General features: G+C 44.2%; 1 protein-coding gene across 1 annotated transcript in view; it reads right to left on the bottom strand.

The window, feature by feature from the left end:
* Window positions 1–1,114: 1,114 nt before the first annotated feature.
* COMMD1 (copper metabolism domain containing 1) overlaps window positions 1,115–23,574 on the bottom strand; it is a 266,194-nt gene continuing 243,734 nt past the window's right edge. The window contains exon 3 of the mRNA XM_040351208.1: window positions 1,115–1,272. Within this exon, the coding sequence (XP_040207142.1) occupies window positions 1,165–1,272 (108 nt within the window). The 3' untranslated portion in view covers window positions 1,115–1,164. The remainder of the gene's footprint in view (window positions 1,273–23,574) is intronic.

The raw sequence follows: 23,574 nt of genomic DNA, 5'->3' as shown, positions 1-23,574 counted from the left end.
TGGAACTCCGCTTTAATCCAAAAGATGAAAAAAAAACTTTAGTCTTTAGCTATACTCTAACACAACCTTTTTCAACCAGGGAGCCCCCTGGAATGCCTTCAGGTTTCATCAGTGGTGCCTTGGCAAAAATGCCCAAAAACTGTATAAAAGCCAGCAGGTGGATCAAGCCTGCCTTTTAGTTACACAAAGCCACAGGTCTTCATTGTGCACCATTACAACCTTCCAGCTACCACCATCCTAACAACCAACAACTTAATCGGTTGAGAAGAAGGACGTTGGGAGCCTGCACAGCATCCTTGTTTACTCCTCCTCTGCCCACCTTCGTCAGCACTGGGGTGACATTACTTGAGTAAAGGAAAGAAAATGAGGGCGAAAGGAAACGCTGAAATACTAGTCAGTGCCATTGTGCAAAGGTATGTATTCTTTGGAAGAATAAATAACCTCTAATGTTGAGTTTCCTACGTGTGTGTATGTTGCTGCATTTTGTTGCTCTGTTATCAGCATAACTTCTGACAAATTCTTTGTCAACCAAGACAAAACCAGCCTGAAATAAGTGTTGAGGGAGGTTGCTCTAAATAGATTAGCAGAGAGCTTGACTTGTCACAGCACAGCTCTGCAAGTCTCTCCCCATATGGAGTGGGGGTGTGTTCTTTTCCTCCAATCAGCTGTCTTGGCTGTATGCCAATAGTCTATTCTGCTGAACAGGAAGAGAAAATCTCTAAAACGATGTGCACTCTCTAAAGAATATATAAAGCTGAATACATGAAAAAACGTACGTAGGAGGATTTGTTTCATCTGTGTATCATCTGAGGCTGTTCACTTCAGGTATATGTGAGGGTTTAAATCTACTTTAAGTCTTAAGTTATTACTAAAACCAGTAATAATCGAATGTAAGGGTGATTATTTAATATGACAAAGTGTAAATACATTTATATAGTATTACAGATAAAACCGGCCCTTTGAGGTCGACCATAATGCTGATGCGGCCCACGATGATATTGGGTTTGACACCCCTGATCTACACCAATATTGCACTGCAAAGTGAAGACAACAAGAAGGTAATCTGTAAGGAGTGAAAATATCTGCTCGGATTATTATAGATCCCAACACACAATTTTTTTTCATAATACTTTATTATAACAAGTACACATTTTCTTTGATTGATTAACTGATCTGTGTTAATGCAGCCAGGCTCTCCTCCACCTCTGACAATTTCTTCAGCATTTCATTCAGTTTGGCTTCATTGAATTCAAGGCACAAAAATTCAGGTTGCTGGAAAAGAAAAGAAAAGAAAAAGACGAGTAAATAAATCACATATATTCTAAATCTAAGCAGTGTATTGCTTGAAAAATGTGAATCGCAATTCCTTCACAGAAAGTTCAGGTATATTTGTTATGTACAAATAGACCACAAAAACCTGAATGTTGTTAGTCTATTTGCTGGTCGAATGTTTTCCATTGATTTAAAATGGAAAATTGTAGCCACTAAATGGCGCTAAGTATTATGCGAATTGCTGTATTCTCAGTTTAAAATCAGTGAAAAGCATTCCACCAGCACAAGAACTAGCCTAAAAAAAACATTTATTTCTTTGCCCTATTTGTACAAGACAAATGTACATGCACTTTTATTGAGCAAATTGCTAAGCAATTTTTTTTTATAAATGCACCTTTATGAATTAATTTCTTACAGAGGTTGTGGTACCGATGGTTAAGAGAATAAAAAAAAACACATTACATATGCCCAGTAATTACCTAATGACCACATTTTGAAAAAAACATATATACATATATATTTTTTATAGTTATAAAATTTTGCAAACAGGCAATTTTTCTCCTTCACTGATGTGCACTTATGAGGCTGCACTGATGAGGATGTACTGATTGGCAGCACTGTTGGGACTGCACTGATGCTCAGGACACTGATAATCAGTTCCCTGATTATCAGTCAAGGTGTCCCTTTAACACAAGCCGGTTGTTGGCTCTTTTCTCCTCTTTGCACTGGCAGCGCAAGGAAAGCAAAGCCGATAACTGGCTTGTGTTTACATCGTGATCAGCTGTCACTGGACACAGCTGATCATGTGGTAAAGGGCTGCTGTGATTGGCCCTTTACCCCGATCTGTGATCAACTGGGTCCGAAAGACTCAGCGATCACAGAGCGTGCCACTTGTGTGTAGCAAGGGGGCATGCAGGCAGTATGATCATGGGAGGATGTCATAGGGCGACCTCCCGGGAAAGTAAGCCTGCATTGTAGCCGTGTTCCGGCTATATCGCAGATGGGAAGTACCGCATATACTCGAGTATAAGCCGAATTTTTCAGCACATTTTTTTGTGCTGAAAATGCCCCCCTCGGCTTATACTCGAGTCACCTTTTTGTGCCTGATCTTCCGGAATTTGGGGACCTGGTACTGGCTGGCCGTAGGTCCCCTGGACCCCAAACTTGGCACACATGTAGCCCCACTCTTCCTCTACAAGTTTGCAATGTTTGTTGTCCGGGGGACCTACGGCCGGGGAGCACCGATTTTTCAACCCGGGCACCCCTTCCAGAAAACTTGGACAGGGAACTTGGCACACATGTAGCCCCATAGACTCCATTTGTTAAATGGTCATTTCTCCAGAGACTTTGAGGACCCGGTACCGGACGGTCGTAGGTCCCCTGGACAGGGAACTTGGCACACATGTAGCCCCATAGACTCCCATGTTAAACGTCAGTCTAGTCATGGGCACAGTGAGGCATGGACACAGTGAGGCATGCACATGGACACAGTGAGGCAAAGTGTGGCACATGAAGGCATGCACATGAACACTCTAGGCTTATACTTGAGTCAATAAGTTTTCCCATTTTTTTGTGGTAAAATTAGGTGCCTCGGCTTATATTCGTGTTGGCTTATACTCGAGTATATACGGTAGTTAATGTTGTGTGCCTTGGTGTTTTGATCCTTTATCTTTTGTTTTTTGTAAAGTAAACCTTTCTGTTTCCCAAGCATATCAACATAGTGGCAAATTCATAATATTCTCCATCAGCTATTTCTACACATTTGTTCTTTCTCCCCAACTGCACAGTCTAGACCAGCCTTTCTTACCATTTTTACCCCAGGAACCCTTGAAAAAAATGTTTTGATTCAGAGGAACCCCTGCCAAAAACAATTCATTTGAGGATCATGGAAAAATTGCCTCTTACATCAGTGGTAATTGGGAAGAATGCAGCCCTTACATTGTTGGACATAATGTCACCCCTACAAACTGCTAAATAGATCAATGGTGCCATGCCACTGGCTCTGCCAAGTGGTGTTGGCCCCAGAACTATGCAGGCACTATCAAATGGAAGATCAATCAACCACAGCTCAAAGAACCCTTAGCAACCTCTGGAGGCACCCTATAGTTGAAAATGGCTAGTCCTATCTTTTCAGAGTGCTCCCCGTCCCACTGCCGGCATACTTTTTTAGAATAGCACAGAAAAGAATGGCGACCTTTATCTGGGGCTCCTCCAAGCCTAAAATAAAAGCGCAAATACTGCACCTCCCCAAAACACACGGAGGATTAGGGTACCCGAACTTGGTGAACTACTACAGAGCAGCACAAATATCAACCCTTGCCAAATACCATGCAAAAAAGGAAGCACCCCTCTGGGTAGCGATAGAGGCAGCTAAATGTGACCCCGTCCCACCAGCTAACTTATTATGGATCTCCCCAAAGTCATGCAGAAACATTTGCAACCCCATTATTAAACACTCGCTGTCATTGTGGGACAAATTCAAAACTAAATACCTATTAAAGTCCCCCCTTAATCCATTGCTCTCATTTTACAAAAATCCTGCATTCTACCCAGCTTGGATCTTCCCTAACACATTCAAGGAATGGGTGAAAAGAGATTGTATATATGTTTATAAATTCCTAGGTCCATCAGGCATCATGCCCTTCCCAACATTGTGCAAGAAATATGGTATCCCCCAATCAGAACTGTTTAGATACCTCCAAATAAAACATTTTGTAGAGTCGCTCATGATCCCGGCGACACCGAAAAACCTGATGTCTCCATTTGAAAGAGTTTGCAAGGAAAATCCACACGCAAGAGGTACAATATCGACCCTATATCTCCAAGCAACGACTCAAACTAGTATGGCAAAACTCCCATATGTACAGAAATGGGAAGATGACCTAAATCTTGTACTCAATACCTCTGACTGGAACCAGATATGGCAAAACACTAAATCTGCCTCCTCCAACATATTAGCATTGGAAACCAATTATAAGGTGTTAACCAGATGGTACCTGGTGCCTGATAGAATAGCCAAATATGTACCGAGTTACTCTGGACAATGCTTTAGGGGTTGTACAACCGCGGGTACATATTTTCATACATGGTGGACGTGTCCTAAAGCACAGAAGTTCTGGAAAAAGACTTTCGAGATAGCAAATATCCGGACCAAATTGAAAATTCCTCCAGACCCTAAATTAGCCCTTTTGAATTTAAAACCCAGTAAATTATTACACGCACAATTTAAACTACTAACACAACTCTTTACTGCGGCCAAGCAGACCATTGCTAAAGCCTGGAAAAGTGACGGAAACAAAAAATAGAATAAATACTGCGATGTCACATGCCAAAATGGAGGCATTGGACACGGACACGATCGCCAGGTTTGAAAATATATGGTACCTGTGGACGCAATACACAGCACCAGGAAACTTTAACGAAGGAGTAATGATGCCATGGTAGCTTGCTCAATAAACACATTTGTTATATAAGGTATATATTGACAACAGAACCAAGCCCATCCCTGCAGACCCTATTATTCTATCCCCTTTTTCCCTTCCCCCGGTTAGTTATTGTATGTGATTATATCCTCTTATTTTTTACAATCGACGCAGAGATGGTAGCGTACTTTTGTAACTCATAATTAATATGTTTAAGGTTGTGTTAAACAGAAACTTGTAGCCTTTAATGTACGGCTAATCTGGAAACGAGGCAACTGGGACAGACTGTAAGCATTCCACATCTAAATACTCAAGCTTCTCCAGTTGTCGCCAGAAGTATTTGGTTATACTCTTCTTTGTTTTATTTTGCATTTAATTCTAAAGATGATATAATTTGTTGAGAATATGGAATGCCAACCTTTTGTTCACTATACCAAAAGTTTGCTACATGTACAATGTAACTTTACAATCACCAAATAAAGATAATTTTGACAAGGAAAATGGCTAGTCCAAAGAAAATTTAATATCACTGTTACAAATATGAAATTTTCAGTTTATATCGGAAGTCAACAGATCTCTCATTATCTTAATTTCTAACCTCTCCTCCTGGCTGATGGTACAGGAGAATTTGACATATCAACTGTTGCCGACAGCTCAGCTTCACGTTTTCTATGCAAGACAAAATGGCAGCTGCAAATGGGGGAATAACTGGGTCTCAGTGGCCACACTGGAGCAGAGTTTTTGTTCACTGATAACATAAAAGTGACCTGTTAGGCCCCTTTCACGTGGGCATCATCTGCTCAGTCATCTTCCCAACTTCCCAAATCCTTACTGGGCTCTTCAGGTCCCTTCAGGTCTGCTATAGATTTTGGGGGCTGGTGAACTCCAAAAATGTAACAATTGAAAAAATTGGGGGGATGGAGCCGATGACGTTATTTGCGGTGACTCCGGTATACGGAAGTGCGCTGAGGAGGCAATACTGCTACATGTTTTACACTGATACTATGCAAGATTGTTCCTAATGTGAGCATATTTGGAATATTTTAATTATTTAAAAATTGGTTTATACTTGCCACTATGAATGTCTATTTATATTCTGAGCGATACCTGAGATGGGAGACAATGATCTAGTGTAAACACTGCAGAGAGATCGGTGGAGTGAAGTGTGGCTCTAGAGAGGAAGAGCTTTATCGTTCAAATATTTTATTAGTTGTTTCAAAGTACAGTAAAAGTTAAAATTCAATAACATTTGTAATAAAGAGATGGTTACAAGCTCAGTTAACAATGCTTCTCAAATGAAGAATTATAAGTATTTGACAGCTTATAGGGCTGTTCAGTGGTACAATGTACATTTTAGGAGGTATGTTTCAGATTGAAGAGATCGTAATCTACAAACAGTGAAAAATAAACAGTATAATTTAACTTCAAAAGAAAACCAGGGTGAAAGGGATGAGGAGATAGAATAAGTGCTTGGTGCGGGATAGTTAAGGGAGATAAAACAAACTTTTCCCAAGGCCAAGTTCCAGCAATGTGGCTTGGCACTTTCTCGTGGGAGGATCATTGAACCAATTTACCCCAGGTGTCCCTATAGAAGGAGGGTCACTAAACCAAGGAGAAAGAGCTTTCTTGATGGAAGTGATCAGTATATATAGACCACCCTGTCCATTTTAAGCACATCTTGACCTTTTGGTCAGTCCTTAAGGTTTACGGCCATTTCACCTGAAGGGGGCTGTTGCAGTTTACCATATCACCATATAAACTTTTTAGCACATTTCTGGGTTATTCACACACCTAAATTGGACTTGATCATATATTCTTTATTTTCACTATTTATGTTGTTTAAAAAAATATTGTGAAGTTTCCCAAGTCCATACCACACCCTTATCGAGCATGCAGCCTGGAAGGCCACATGCCCTCAACACGGGGGTAATGGAACACACAATACTATTGGGGGGGGGAATGTCCCCTGATGTAGATCCATCGTTATTCACGTGATTCAATGAAGTAATTTACGTTTAATGATGGACACTGACCCACACGGCGAAGAAGCCCGCTACCCGTCAAAGCCAACTGCTAGTGTTGCTTGCCAGTTATGAAAAAAGTCTGCCACCTGTCAAACCTAACTGCTCCTGTTGCTTGCCAGTGCTGATTGACATTGCCGGATCTCCCTGTTGCTAAATTAAACAAAGGGGCAGGGTCATCCGCTGTCATTACCAGGTAACCCCATCTATGGGCAATGACGTCATGATGCCTTTTTTTACTTTACTGATGAGGTGAAGGAAAGCTGTCATTCCGCCCTGCTGTGATGTCACCGGGTAAACCCACCCACTTATGACTTCACTGAACATATATGGATATGCCACTGGGTGTCCCTACCCCTTTACTTCAGCAGTGGGTCTGCATGACAGCTCTGCTTCCCCTGCCACTAAAGTAAACAAAGGGGTGGAGTCAACCAGTGATGTCCCTGGGTGACCCCCTGCCCCCTTATGATGTCATTTGATGCTGGCAAGTGAAGGGTTCAGCGGGCGGTGTTTTTATTTATTTTTTTGGCTCTGTGGCTGTCATTTATCCTGATTAATGTGGTGTTACATCACTGGATGATGTGATGGATAATGGATTTACATTGGGGATTTTTTTTTTTTTTAATAAAGGACTTGGCAAAAATTGTGTATGTGTTTATGTCAGGGATCGGATGGGAGACTGAATTGATGAGGTCGGCCTCTCTTATATCTCCTGTCCTGGCTCCGCTAAAGGTGAAACAGAGGAAGCCGAAGGACAGGAGGGACACGAGTGCCTGGAGCCGGGGGTCCCGGGAGAACAGCTTGGCAGGGTTCAGCGGCCTGGAGTAGTCCGTGATGAGTTGCGCATGAACAGGTGAAAGCCAGGCAGGTAACCGAGGGTTAACAGTGACCAGGGGCATAGACAGGAGCAAGGTCTCAGGGATAGCCAGGTTCGTCAGCAAGCGGGCAGTGAGGTACCGAATTGTAGACAGAGCCAGAGTCAGGAACGGAGCCGGGTCAGAATACTGGGAAAACATACAGGATCAAGCAGGATTACAGAAACAAGCTGAAGATCAGTCAGCAAGGGCACAAGAGCCCAGACACCCTTTAAATAGGCTGTCTGGTGCCAAACTGAATTAGGCTCGTACGTGTGCGCGCGTGCCCGTATCTGTGCGCATGCGTGCCCGCAATTGCGAGCTCTGGCGCGCATGCGCGCATCTGTGAGCCATTCTATGGCAAAGACTATGCGCTTGCGCACGTCTATGTGCAAAGCATCTTACGGGAATTCCCTGACATTGCCCCCCCCTTAGGGGCAGCCTCCGGATGCCCACAAGAGACCGTTTTTCAGGATGAAGCTGGAGGTAGGCCTGTATCAACCGGGGAGCATGAACATTGGAGGCTGGTTCCCAGGAATTATCCTCAGGACCATAACCTTTCCGTTTAATGAGGAACTGAGTCCGACCTCCCCTCTTCCTACAGTCCAGAACAGCCTCAACCTCATTCTTCACTTCCTTCAACCAGTAGTGGGGCAGGGGCTTCGGTGCCACGATTTGGGAAGGGGTTAGAGACCGTAGGCTTGAGCAGCGAAATGTAGAACACAGGATGCATCTTTAAACTGCTTGGCAAGGATAATTCAAAAGCCACAGAATTGATCCGTTTTTTTATCGGAAAAGGGCCCAAAAATTTTGGCCCAAGGTTCTTTGAAGGGCATTTCAGTTTTAGGTTAGCTGTGGACAGAAAAACCCTGTCTCCTGGCTTCAAGTTCAGGTTCCCTCTTCTCTTCCTATCAAAAAACTTCTTATTAGTCGCCTGTGACTTTAGGATCGTTTCTCGCAAGAGTTGATTATTGGTGGTAAAAAAGTCTAGTCTCTCTTGCACAGCTGGTACAGAAGTCTCCATGGGTACATCGGGTAGAAAGGAAGGGTGATACCCATAATTAACATAGAAGGGTGACTGTTTGATAGCAGAATGAACAGAATTATTATACGCAAATTCCGCCAAGGGGAGTAGGGACACCCAATCATCCTGAGAGAAGGATGAGAAACACCTCAAGTATTGCTCTAGGGACTGATTAGTCCTCTCAGTCTGACCATTGGTCTGCGGGTGATAAGCAGATGAAAGACATAGTTCAATCCTCAAGGCTTTACATAGGGCCCTCCAAAATTTGGAGGTGAACTGTACCCCACGATCTGAGGTTATACTTGCTGGAATGCCATGCAGTCTCACGATCTCCTTAATAAATACAGAAGCGGTTTCAGAGGCAGAGGGGGTTCCTTTCAGAGGTACAAAATGGGCCATCTTTGAAAAACGATACACTATAACAAAGATGGTGGTGAATCCTTCGGACGGGGGGAGTTCCACAATAAAATCCAAGGAAATCATGTTCCAAGGTTTTTCAGGTACAGGAAGGGATTCTAGCAACCCCCAGGTCTTGGCACGATCAGACTTGTTTCTGAGACATACGGAGCAGGACCTGACATAATCTCTACAATCTTTCAATAAATCAGGCCACCAAAAGGAACGGGACACTAGGTCAGAGGTTTTGTGAATTCCAAAGTGACCGGCAAGTGGATGGTCATGGCATTTCTTGAGGATGTGAACTCTAAACTGCTCAGGAATAAAAATTTGCTCCTTGTGGAAGAAGAGCCCATCCTTTGGTTGAAGGTGCAGATCCAGAGGAGGGGGATGATTAGCAAATGCCTCCTTGATTTGGGACATCACATCTGCCTGCAGGAGTAGAAAGTTTTTGGCAGGTAATATAGTGTCAGGTTCAGGAGATGAGGCCGGCTCAGAGAACATGCGTGAGAGGGCATCGGGTTTTCCGTTCTTGGATCCGGGGCGGAAGGCAAGATGAAAAGTGAAGCGTGAAAAGAATAGTGCCCATCTGGCCTGTCGGGGTCTTAGGCGTTTGGCAGTTCTTAAATATTCCAAATTCTTATGATCGGTAAAAATAAGGATAGGATGCGCAGCCCCTTCCAACAGATAGCGCCATTCCTCTAGGGCGGCTTTGATGGCTAATAGTTCACGATCCGACACGTCATAATTCTTTTCAGAAGAGTTCAGTTTCCTAGAGAAGAAGGCAATTGGATGGAGTAAAGATTTAGCCCCCTGTCTTTGGGATAGTATAGCCCCAACTGCGGTTTCAGAGGCATCTACCTCGAGCACGTAGGCCAGAGCAGGATCAGGGTGTCTTAGAATGGGGGCAGAAGTGAACAAAGTCTTTAATTTTTCAAAGGCATCCTGTGCCTCGGAAGTCCATTTGAAAGAAGTATGTTGTTTAGTCAACTGGGTGACAGGAGAAATGATACCGGAAAAGTTTTTAATACATTTTCTATAAAAATTGGCAAAGCCTACAAAACGTTGAATGGCTTTCTTGTCTTCAGGAGCAGGCCAATCAAGCACAGCAGCAACTTTTTGCGGATCCATAGAGATGCCTTCTGCAGAAATAACAAGTCCCAAGAATTGGATAGAAGGTCTTTCAAAGTCGCATTTTTCGGCTTTAGCGTAAAATGGTGTTGTCGCAGTCTTTCAAGCACTTTCTTTACATGACACCTGTGAAGATCAAGAGAACTGGAAAATATAAGAATATCGTCCAGGTAGACGACAATGAACAAGTCTAAGTAGTCCCGGAAGATGTCATTCACCAGATGTTGGAATGTGGCAGGGGCATTGCAGAGGCCAAATGGCATGACAAGGTATTCATAGTGTCCAAAGCGTGTTCGGAATGCAGTTTTCCATTCGTCCCCGTTACGAATTCTGACTAAGTTGTATGCACCCCTCAGATCTAACTTAGAGAACACTTGTGCCCCTCGCAATCTTTGAAAGAGTTCTGGAATCAGAGGAAGTGGGTACCGATTCTTAACCGTTATCTTGTTAAGATCTCGATAATCCACACAGGGTCTGAGGGTATGATCCTTTTTTCGACAAAAAAGATGCCTGCCCCTGCAGGGGATGTGGAATGTCGGATGAAGCCTTTCTCCAAATTTTCGTCGATGTAGTGACGGAGGGCTTCTAATTCGGGCTCAGAAAGAGGATAGATGCGGCCAAACGGAATCTCAGCTCCGGGCAACAGTTCTATGGGGCAATCATAGGCCCGGTGAGGAGGTAGAGAGTCTGCATTCTTCTTGTTGAAGACATCGAGAAATTCGTGATAGACTGCAGGAACAAGTTTTGAGGTTTCTGGATCAGGCTGGATGGCCAGGAGAGGTGTAGTGGTGCGTACTTCGTGCGAAATACAGTGTACCAGGCAGTAAGGTGAAGAGAAAAGGACCTCCCCTGTAAGCCAATTGATGCTGGGATTATGTGCCCTCAGCCAGGGCATACCCAAGATGATAGGGAATAAGGGTGACGAGATGACATCTAGACGTAGGAACTCATGATGACTGGTAGAAGAAAGGCAGAGGATGGGGACCGTTTCCTGTGTTACTGGGCCAGATTTTATATCAGAGCCATCAGCAAGGTGTACCACGAACCCTTGTTTTTTGGTATTAAGAGGGAGATTGTGTTGAGCTGCGAAACTAGAGTCCACAAAGCAGCTGCAGGCACCAGAGTCTATGATTGCAGAGACGGAAATTGTTTTCTCAGCGAGCTGTAGATGAAAAGGAAGGGTTAGGTGAACCCGGTCAGGTCCGGGTGGATGCAGCGTGTGGATCCAGTTAATAGGGGATTTGTGTGGCCGTACAGGACAGCTGCGCAAATAGTGACCGGCATCACCACAGTAGAGGCACAGGTCAGAGTGCTGGCGATGAAGGCGTTCGGCTGCGGACAGAGGGGACCTCAAAAAACTCTTCCGAGAAGGAGCTCGGGGTGAGCTAGTCGTGTCACTGGAGAGACAGGTAATGGCATTCTTGGATCTGCGATGGGGAAAGTCTCTGTGGGTCTTCTCAGACTGGCGTTCCCGTAACCGTCGGTCAATCAAAATGACAAGTTTAATCAGGTCCTCCAGAACAGGGGGTACTTCCACTCTGGCAAGTTCATCCTTAATAGCATCAGATAACCCACAGCGAAACTGGTGATGAAGGGCTGATTGGTTCCACTCTGTATCAGTACTCCAGAGGCGAAAGTCTGTTACGTAATCCTCCACAGGTCTCTGGCCCTGCTGTAGTTTGCTGAGTTCTTGTTCGGCAGTCTGCCTACAAAAGGGGTCAGCGTACAGCTGCGACATGGCGGAGAAAAAAGAGTCCATAGAGGCTAGGGCTGGATCAAGCTGCTCACGAAGCTGAAAGGCCCAGGATTGGGGCTCATCCAGAAGGAGGGAGATAACAAATCCCACCCTGACATCTTGCGTGGAGAAAGTTCTTGGGAGGAGAGAAAAATAAAGTTCGCATGCATTGCGAAAATTCCGGAATTTCCTGCGATCTCCAGAAAAGCGTTCGGGGATAGGCACTCGGGGTTCAGGGATAGGGTAGGTTCCACTGAATATGTAGGCCTCCGTCTGAGTAGCAACATCTGTAGCATCAGAAGGACCTAAAAGTGGCAAAGTCTCTGCGTTAGTTGGTAACTGATTTTCCATGCGACTTAGATCTGCTTGCAACTTTTGCACGATGTGCGTTAATGCAGCGATTGATTGCAAAAAGTCCTTGGGTGGAGAGGCCTCCCTTTCAGACTCCATTATTGGCTGACTGATACTGTCAGGGATCGGATGGGAGACTGAATTGATGAGGTCGGCCTCTCTTATATCTCCTGTCCTGGCTCCGCTGAAGGTGAAACAGAGGAAGCCGAAGGACAGGAGGGACACGAGTGCCTGGAGCCGGGGGTCCCGGGAGAACAGCTTGGCAGGGTTCAGCGGCCTGGAGTAGTCCGTGATGAGTTGCGCATGAACAGGTGAAAGCCAGGCAGGTAACCAAGGGTTAACAGTGACCAGGGGCATAGACAGGAGCAAGGTCTCAGGGATAGCCAGGTTCGTCAGCAAGCGGGCAGTGAGGTACCGAATCGTAGACAGAGCCAGAGTCAGGAACGGAGCCGGGTCAGAATACTGGGAAAACATACAGGATCAAGCAGGATTACAGAAACAAGCTGAAGATCAGTCAGCAAGGGCACAAGAGCCCAGACACCCTTTAAATAGGCTGTCTGGCGCCAAACTGAATTAGGCTCGTACGTGTGCGCGCGTGCCCGTATCTGTGCGCATGCGTGCCCGCAATTGCGAGCTCTGGCGCGCATCTGTGAGCCATTCTATGGCAAAGACTATGCGCTTGCGCACGTCTATGTGCAAAGCATCTTACGGGAATTCCCTGACAGTTTATTTACATGTGTATTTTTTTTGTAAATGACTAGGGGTCCCCTTGTTAAAGGAAACTTCCAGATTCTGATAAGTCACACCCCCTGGGCCAGGTTGTGGTGGAAAAGCCCTTGACCTCATTAACATGCACACTTGCTGACTCCTGTTTACATTATTATTGCATGCCCATAGTACACTATTTTTTCTGGTATTTCAAAAAAGATGGCTTTCTTTGAATACATAACGTAAGTGCTGGCTCATATATATGACTGTTACCGTTATTCTCCCATTGGGGAGATCCACCTTTCTATTTGTCCTGGTGATCATTTTCACAGAGAAATAAATGAGTGGAGAAAATTCTTGAGTTGTCCCCAGAAAAAAAGGTGAGGGATCACCTGTTCTGCGGACAACAAAGACTCACTTTTTTGTCTAACTTCCTGTTGTGCCTCTCCTATTATACACAGCAAAAAATAAATTGCAAATGTTTTAACCCTTTCTTACTCTATTTAAAAAAAAAAAAAGTATTGGCTATACATATATATGTTAACGTTACATATACGTTTCTGTGTGTGTGATCATGTCTGTCTCAGCAAGTTTTCAACCTGACTTATAATTTTCCTGCTCATCACAGACAATGATTAACTTGTTTTATGGCCTCTGTATGTCTACTCTCCGTCTTGTAGAATGCATTTGGTTTCAAATGAGAATAAATCTTGTGATTCAGCAAAACAGAAATAATGCATTAAGCTGAATGTACATGGAAGATTTATCTCCATAAACGAGTCTAAATGATCAGTAGCTTGTACCTAACATAATGCCATAAACACCACTACATAAAATTATGAGTTATGCCCTGGTTTAGACATAAAGTAAGTTCATCCAAGTGACATCACATGTCTTGTGGAAAACCAATTAGAATTGACATGTGCGATCCATCACTGCGTCTGGGGCGTACACTTTATTACAGCGGCAGAACCTTTTATTTCCAGCAAACTCTATTTATGGAGTAAAACGCACTGCACTGGGCAAGGAAATGAAACCGCTGTTATGACGGGTTAAAATGCAGTTGAATGACTCCAGATCTTGAAGACTGGTAAATGGCCAGGAGAAATCAGGACACTAAATGTATCAATCAATGGGCTGTCTATAGTGTAGTCTGCTCTTTTTCTGCTTAATTAATTGAATAAATGATTTAAATGGAACTGCTGACTCAAGCGTAGGTCAGTGCCAGACAAGTGCTCTTATATAATTGGACGATGCAGGTTTCTTGCTTTATATATAAAATTATCTGGAATCCAACAGCAAGCTGTTAAATGGATAGAAGAGATGTAAGCTGCACTGCAGCCATGCTCCTTGAGCTTGTAAGAAACATTGTCATGTCACTGAACTGGGTCCTCCATTGCCCTGTCATGTCGAACCAGTAATGCGTTTTTATATTTGACTCGGCCCTGGTTCACACTGCTGCGATTTGACATGTCAAATCGGCGGCATTTGCTGGCAATTGCACCGTCCTAATCGGTGCGGCGCTGCACCGATTTCAAAAAGTTGTTTCTGTACTACTTTTTGTGATTTTGGCCCGCGATTTAAATTGACATCTGTGCAGAGACCTGCACAGATGTCTCTGTAATCGCGGCTGAAATCGGGACTGACAGGGGGGAGTGAAATTGTGCGAGTTCAGCTAAACTCGCATGGCTTCATTCCCGCAGCCCATTGTGAACCTGGGCTCAGGCCTCGTTCACACTGGTACGATTTGAGATGTCAAATCGCATCTCAAATCGGCGGCATTTGCCGGCAATGGCACCGTCCTAATCGGTGCGACGCCGCATCTGCGGCGCTGCATCGATTTTTCAAAAAGTAGTTCCTGTACTTCTTTTTTGCGATTTCGGGCCGCGATTTATATTGACATCTGTGCAGAAACCTGCACAGATGTCTCTGAAATCGCGGCCGAAATCGGGACTGCCAGCGGGAATGAAATCGTGTGAGTTCAGCTGAACTCGCACGGCTTCACTCCCGCAGCCCAGTGTGAACCTGGGCTCAGTGTCGGTTCTACAGAAGGTGATTTCAATTCTACTCACTGGGGCGGATTTACTAAAACTGGAGAGTGCAAGATCTAATACAGCTGTGCATGGTAGCCAATCAGCATCTAACTTCAGATTGCTCAATTAAGCACTGACAAATAAAACCTGGAAGCTGATTGGATTATATACAGACCTGCACCAGATGTTGCACAGTTTTAGTAAATCTTTCCCATAGCGTTCCTCAAAGTTTAACCAAATTGTTAGGGGTAGAACATTCATTGAACCTTACCTTAAAACTGAACTTTGGGCACAAAGATATATATCTGCATGGGAAGAAGTGCTCTGCTTACATCCACATTGTAGAGGTTCTTCCCAAAACCCTCTTCTGTAAGGCTTGGTTCACACTTCTGCGACATGTGATCCGACTTGTGAGACCCCAAGTCGCATGACATGTCCAACTCAAAACCATGGCTTTAGGGCTAAGGATGCTGAAAAGGAGAGAGCAGAGTGACCCTGCTCATTGCTAGTGGTGGTACAATACATGGTTCTTGCAGCTACATCCAGCTCATACTCTTCAGGCATGCTGTACACTGCTGTATACTGTAATACTGTAGCGTGCAGACAGCCCTTTATCTCTCCTGAATATAGAACAAAACTTTCTCCTGTGTTAACACTGCTCTGTTAGACCCCTTTCACACTGAAGCGTTTTTACAGTGTTTTAGCGTTAAAAATAATGCTATTAAAACACTCATAAAACGCTCTCCATGCATCTCAATGGACCCTTTTTACAAGCAGCATCTTTGGAGCAGCTTTTGGGCGCTGAAAAAATGCTCCAAAAACGCACCTCTCCATTGAAATGAATTGAAAGCGCTGTAAAAACGCACTGGCGGGGCGTTGAGAAAAGTCCTGCAAGCAGCATCTTTGGAGCAGCTTTTGGACGCTGAAAAAAACGCCCCTCTCCATTGAAATGAATTGAAAAGCCCTGTAAAAAAAGCCTTGCCCTTTCACACTGCAAAAACGTCCTAAAACGTTAAGGTCTTAGCGGGGCTTTACCAGCGTTTTTCGGGCACTGGCAGTGTGAAAGGGCTCTGAAAGCACTTGGGCTTTCACAGTGGGATTGCAGATGAGGCTTCGTTTGAATAACGCTTGAATAAAGCTTGAAAAAGGCTCGAAAAACACGGAGAAGGGGCCTCAGTCGGCACCTTCTCCGCTCCACAGCTCAGCCTCCTGTACCTATTAATCACCTCAGAGCTGAGGAAGTTGAGCACAGAGATAACACAGTTGGCAATCTGATAGCACAAGCTTTGCTGTGTTCTCCTTGATACTTTACGTTTAATTACCTTTTGCACACCTTGCCTACAGTGTTACTGAGCATCCTCAGCTCTGAGACAACAGCTACATGACGCTGAGCTGTGGAATAGAGAAGTACTAGACTAATAGCATTGTTTAAACATGAGAAGTAATTGTTTTACATCTAGCAAACGGGAGAGATCCATGTATTGCTCCACCACTACAGATAAACGGGGTGACTGTAGTGTTTTCATGGTCCCCATCCCTGAAGCAACTGACTGCTGGGATACTGAGCTGTTCAGAGCAGTAGAAGAGGACGGGCCTTGCAGAGGTTGTTGGATCAGAGCAAGGAGCGTTAAAGTGATAGTAAACACACACTGTTCAATTTACATTGTCTCTTCTATTTCTGTATGTGGATGACGGCACTGTAATTATTTTAATAAAAAAAAATCTAAGTACCTTTTTCCTAATCAATATACAGCTGTCACATGACCCAGTTCTTTCCCAGCCTGTCTGCAGGTAAACATAAGCAGGAGGATAGTCCTCTGCTGCTGGTCACATGTTAAAAAAAAAAACAGCCTTTGAAGTACAGGAGTAAAAATAATTCATATAAAAAAACTGTTTCAAATTGACATACAAATATATATTTGAAATCAAATCTTTATTATTTTGTAGAAATAACATGGGTGGGCAGTCACAGGCTCTGTCACGCCCCTCCAGCCTGTGTCTTGGAATAAGAGGGAGGTGAAGCCACAATTAACCACTTGCCGACCGCCGCCTGTACTTTTACGTCGGAAAAATGGCATGGCTGGCCAAAGTAACGTATATTTACTTCACTTTGAATTTCATGCCGTGCGTGCCACTGGTGGCGCGTGCGCCCCTGCAGCGAGCTCCGTGACCATGCCTGTGGGACCCGCGGACTCTGTTTTTGTCTGTTTCCCTGTGTCGTGTCGTGTCAAAGCAAGCCCAGCCACACACAGTTAGAATCACTCCCTAGGACACACTTAACCCCTTCCTAGCCCCCTAGTGGTTAACCCTTCCCTGCTAGTCACATTTATACAGTAATCAGTGCATTTTTATAGCACTGGTCGCTGTTTAAATGTGAATGGTTCCAAAAAAGCGTCAAAAGTTTTCGATGTGTCCGCCATAATGTCGCAGTCACGATAAAAATTGCTGATTGCCGCCATTACTAGTAAAGAAAAATATTAATAAAAATGCCATAAAACTATCCCCTATTTTGTAGGCACTATAACTTTTGCGCAAACCAATCAATAAACGCTTATTGCGATTATTTTTTACCAAAAATATGTAGAAAAATACGTATCGGCCTAAACTGAGGAAAAACATTTTTTAGATATATATGTTTGGGGGATATTTATTATAGAAAAAAGTTAAAAATATTGTTTTTTTTTTCAAAATTGTTGCTCTATTTTTGTTTATAGCGCTAAAAATAAAAACTGCAGAGGTGATCAAATACCACCAAAAGAAAGCTCTATTTGTGGGAAAAAAAGGACATCAATTTTGTTTGGGAGCCATGTCGCACGACTGCGCAATTGTCAGTTAAAGCGACGCAGTGCCAAATTGCAAAAAGTGGCCCGGGTTATTTGGCAGCCAAATCCTCCGGGGCTGAAGTGGTTAATCTATACGTAATATTCCACCCCTATTGTGTTTAGCTGGTTAGTGGGCATGGAGGAGGAGGGAGGGAGTGGGCTGTCCTTTAACACGGTATACATAGCTCCCAGCTGTCCCTGATTTCGAGGGACTGTCCCTCATTTTGGTCTCATCTATATAGTTGTATATGATATGCACTTTTTGTCACGGTGCCAAGTCTTTCATCGATTTCTAAACTGCTGCATTTGTAAATTTCAAAGGTCAGTATAAAGGAATAGTAGTAGTAGAAAAGCACTTGTGGGTTTAACCAGTCTTTATTTTTGTACATAACCCTAACCCTTCCACACACTCAACGCTGTATCCTGGCCTGGGCCAACAAGGCCCAGGCCTAGGGCAGCACTTTGCAGGGGGGCAGCACGGAAAGGATCCCCGCCAGCTTGCGCTACACTGTTATGCCACGTACACACGATCGATTCATCCGATGAAAACGGACTGATGGATTTTTTCATCAGATATCCGATGAAGCTGACTTTCATCAGTCTTGCCTACACACCATCGGTTAAAAATCCGTTTGTGTCAGAACACGGTGACGTAAAACACTATGACGTGCTGAGAAAAATGAAGTTCAATGCTTCCGAGCATGCATGGATTTTTAACCGATGGACTTGCCTACAGACGATCGTTTTGTTCTATCGGTTTTTTAACCATCAGATAATTTTAAAACAGGTTCTACGTTTTTTCACCGATGGGAAAAATAACGATGGGGCCCACACACGATCGGTTCGTCCGAATAAAAACGGTCCATCGGATCGTATTCATCAGACGAACCGATCGTGTGTACAGGGCATTAGTGTAACGCAAGCTGATTCTAATTTTGACTGTCCTATCATTCTGGACCACAATCCTTCCTCACTGTGCTTTTTTCCAGCTGCACCACAGGCATGGTTTTATCTTCTTAGTCCTCTCCTTAACCACTTGACCACTGGGCACTTAACCCCCCTTCCTAACCAGATCAATTTTCAGCTTTCGGCGCTCTCACAATTTGAATGACAATTACTCAGTCATACAACATTGTGCCCATCTGAAATTGTTGTCCTTTTTTCCCCACAAATAGAGCTTTCTTTTGGTGGTATTTGATCACCTCTGGGTTTTTTATTTTTTGCGCTATAAAAGAAAAAACACTGAAAATTCTGTAAAAAAAAAAATCTTGTTTCTGTCATATAAGCAGGTATTGCGGGGTATTGCGGAGTATTGGGGGTTATTGCAGAGTATGGGGGGGTTATTGCAGAGTATGGGGGGGTTATTGCAGAGTATTGCTGGTATTGCAGAGTATTGCACAGGGAGGGATGGATGGCTGGATCTGTGACTGCATTTGTCACAGATCCAGCCACAGCAGCTGCTGCTGCTTCCGCTCTCCCCTCTCTCCTCTAACAATGTACCGATCGGTACAGAGAGGAGAGGGAGGAACCGGCGTCATCACATGACGTCGGTTTGTTTACAAGTGATCGCTTCGTCATTTGACGGAGCGATCACGTGGTAAACGGCCGCCATCAGCCCCATGGGGCGCGCGAGAGGAGGATTCTGGGAGGACGTCCCAGGGACATCCTCCCAGAACTCCACCGCGCTGTAGACGTGTTTTGTCTATAGCACGGTGGTAAAGAGGTTAAAATTATCAGAAATTTGTGCTTAAATGAGAACTATAGGCAACACTTTTTTTTTTCATTTTGGATAGAGTAAGGGAGGGTTATAGCCCCTGACAGTTTATTTTTTACCATCCCTGACCCATTGCAGACATTTCCCTTTACTTCCTGCCCCATAGCCAAACAGGAAGTCAGAGGAAATCTATGCAAATTAAGGGAATACAATGCCTTCCCAGGCCCTAAGAACTAGTGTCCCCACTTGAAAATTTCAGGGCGGGTCTTAAACATAAAGGGCTGTGGCCTTGACAGGAAGGGGTGGACCATATTTTAATTAGGGGGTGCACAAAATGTTGTCAGGACTAGGGCAGCACAAAACCTAAATACACTACTGCACACACTATCCAAAACCTAAACAAAGATGCATACAGTTTCCCTTTAGGACGGCAGTAGAATATGTTTCTCCAAACTCCTATCCTGCTTGGAGGAATAATGTACATTCCTCATATGAACAGTAACACACACTAATGACATAAACTTTACACAGTTGGGTTAATTAAAGAAAATCAAAGAAAAGAATGAATGTTTTGGATAAAGCTATCATATGATGTTAAAACTATTTTCGTAGATAGAACAATGAGGCCTTTGTTCAGCTAATTAGAAGTACTTGGTTATGGAGAAATGTACAAATCAAATTTGGCTCAAGTTTACTCATAATTCAAACATGCCAAAGACAAAATACATTTTTTCTGTAAAGCAGTACTTGCAGAGGTCGGATGAAGGAAGAATAATAAAAAATAATTACAGCTCCGGGGAAGGTAAAAATCCTCCCTTCCAATGGAAACGCCCATATACTGCAAGAGTTAGAAGCATCTATGGAACTGGGAAAAAAAGTTTTTATTTGCTTGATCCTCAGCTTCTTCAAGCCCCTTCGTGTTGCAAGACAGCCTCTTCTTCTCAATACTCTGGTGGTCAGATGCCCCTGATAGTCATCAAGACTGATGCAGGGCCCATAGGATGCCAAGGGTCATGCCACCTCTGCAGCCTAGAGGACCGATGGATCAAGTAAATAAAACAGTTTTCCCCCAGTCCTCCAGCAAACAATCATTTAACCCTTGCAGTGCAGGGGCAGCATTCCCCCTAGCCCCCCCCCCCTAATACTTACCTGAGCGCCATCTCGATCCAGCGAGGTTCACAAGATCAGCGGCTCTCCCAGGGCTCTTTCTCCTCATTGGCCAAGACAGCAGCAGGAGCCATTGGCTCCCGCACTGTCAATTACAGCCGGAAAGCCAATGAGGACAGAGCGGGGGGCTTAGCCAAGCCACGCTCTGTGTAAATGGACACACAGATCAGCTGCTCAGGTGCCACCATAGCAAGCTGCTATGGGGGCACTTAGCACAGAGCAGGTAAGTATAGCATGTTTGTTATTTTTAATTAAAAAAATATTGCCTTGGATAACACTTTAAAATTAACTTATAATTATAACACAAACCAGAGTTCACAGTTTATTTTTTTAGATAGGATTGTTACTAGGGTTGTCCCGATAGCAATACTAGTATCGGTACCGATACCGAGCATTTGCGCGAGTACTTTGCCGATACCTGGGATGGGAGTCAGCGGAGAGCAGAGTGGAGTCCTCAGGTGGTTAAACTTGCAGGGTGTAGCCGGCGACCGGAGCCATCACATTCAGTAAAGGAAGTGACACTCCGTGTTGCCAGTACACTGTCAGTGCTTGAAAATCTGTGACGCCCATCTTGGTACACCCTGCACCCTATCAGTGCGTGCCACCTATCGGTGCCCATCAGTGCATGCCACCTATCAGTGCTTGCCACCTGTGCGTGGTGCCCATCAGTGCATGCCACCTATCAGTGCGTGCCACCTATCCATGCCCAGCCAGTGTGTGCCACCTATCAGTGCTCATCACTCACCCTATCAGTGTCAGCTTGTCAGTGCCACCCATCAGTGCCCATCCATCAGTGCGTGCCACCTATCAGTAATGCTTAATCAGTGCCACCTAATCCTATCAGTGCCCAACAGTGCTGCATATTAGGGCCTCCTCATCAGTGCTGCCTTATCAGTGCCAGTTTTGTTATTTTATAATGTCTTGAGTTAGAGTTCTTCATAATTATAAATAAGATATCATTAGTCTGTATTGTGGTTTGAAAACTGTCACATGACATTAAAAAAGTATTGTTAATGGCGAGTACTTGAAAAAAGTATCTGTACTTGTACTTGGTCTTAAAAAAAGTGGTATTGGGGCAACCCTAGTTGTTACATTAAAGTATTAAAAACAGGTATGAATAAGCCGGCCGGCTCAAACGTGGTGACGTCAGCACATCGCTCCTCCCTACGCATTTAGTCATAAACCAACATTATTCTGGGGCACACAGAGGCGTGGGGGTCAAGAGCATGCCTGCGTGGGTGCCCCCACAGCAAGTTGCTTGCTGTGGGGGCACCCGGGAGGAGGGAGGAGCCAGGAGCACTGGCATGGGACCAGAGAAGAAGAGGATCCGGGCTGCTCTGTGCAAAACCACTGCACAGAGCAGGTAAGTATAACATGTTTGTTATTTAAAAAAATATATATAAAAACAAGGCTTTAATATCACTTTAAGAGTGGTTAAGGCTTTATTATCTAATGCTAGTAACTGAAGCTCTAGGCCTGGGCACAAGGCATAATATATCAAGGACAATGCTGTAAAGGTATGGCAGTTACAAAACAATTGTGAACCTGTTTATACAGCGATCTCCACAACAGAGCAGCTCACCACATTGACATTGATTACTATGCATAGTTTCCACTATTTAAAAACAAAAATTCAGATGTCTTTTAAATGATGTCTGTAGTTTTCAATTATGGCTGGGGCTAGAGACATGCTAGTTTTTAGACACTGAATACAAAGTTTTCATGCAACAAGCGTGTCTCCGATGTCCTGACTGTGTCCAGATGTCAAACAGAAGGACTCACAAAAAAACAAAACAAAAAAAAAAACATTGCAGATTCAGCATTCTGCATGTTGTCAGAGCTCAGTGTCAACCAGTCATTCGGAATACAGACACCTGCAAGTCATTAATGATTTTATAGCGACAGATGTTCTTTCTATAGACTCAATGATAAAAGGAACACATCAATCCTGCATATCAACACTGTGAAATATTTTCAGATTGGCAAAAAAGCAGAATTGGACTATATTATATAATAGCAAATAAAGTTTACAGATTGAAAATATAAATGGGGTCAGTGCTAAAGAAAAGAAATGTGAAGTTTTCAATAGGTGTATACATTATATATACCGTATTTATTGGGGTATAGCGCGCTCCCGCATATAGCGCGCACCCCTAAAGTTGGCCAGAAATTCCTGTGGAAAAAAGGATTTTGTACTTACAGTTTTGGTGTCTTGCGCGGCGGCCTCGTCGGGTCCGGCGTCCGTCTGCGGCTTCGGGTGTCCTCTTCGTCGGGTCCGGCGTCCTTCTGCGGCGTCCTCCTCGCTCGTTTCCCACGCCGAGTTTGAATACTGCGCCGGCATATACCGAGCACAGTACACTCGGGCAGGCTCGGCTACTGTCGCGCTCACGTCCTGTACATCCAGGACATGAGAATGGGAGGAGCCGAGACTGGCCGACTATACACGAGTGTACTGCGCTCGGCATATGCCGGCGCAGTATTCAAACTCGGCGCGGGAAAGCGGGTATCAGCATATATAGCGCACCCACGACTTTGCCCTGATTTTCAGGGCAAAAAAGTGCGCGGTATACGCCAATACGGTATATATACTCACACACTGCTGAAAAAAAATTAAAGGAATACTTTTGAAACAGAACTCCTGGGATATTGATCTGGTCAGTTAAGTAGCAGAGGGGGAGGGGTGTATACAGAGGGGGTTGTTAATCAGTTTCAGCTGCTTTGCTGTTAATTGGAATTAACAACAGGTGCACTAGATGGGCAACAATGAGATGACCTCCAAAACAGGAATGTTTTTTCAGGTGGAGGTGTCTGACATTTTTTTTTCCTACTCATCTTTTCTGTTTTTCACTAGTTTTGCACTTGGCTAGGGTCAGTGTCACTACTGGTAGCACAAGGCGATACTTGGACCCTATAAAGGTTGCAAA

The sequence above is a fragment of the Rana temporaria genome, chromosome 4 (genome assembly GCF_905171775.1).
Source record: "Rana temporaria chromosome 4, aRanTem1.1, whole genome shotgun sequence".
NCBI classification, from domain to species: Eukaryota; Metazoa; Chordata; class Amphibia; order Anura; family Ranidae; genus Rana; species Rana temporaria.
The sequence above is the reverse complement of the archived record's forward strand: the minus strand, read 5'-3'. Positions and strand labels throughout refer to the sequence as shown.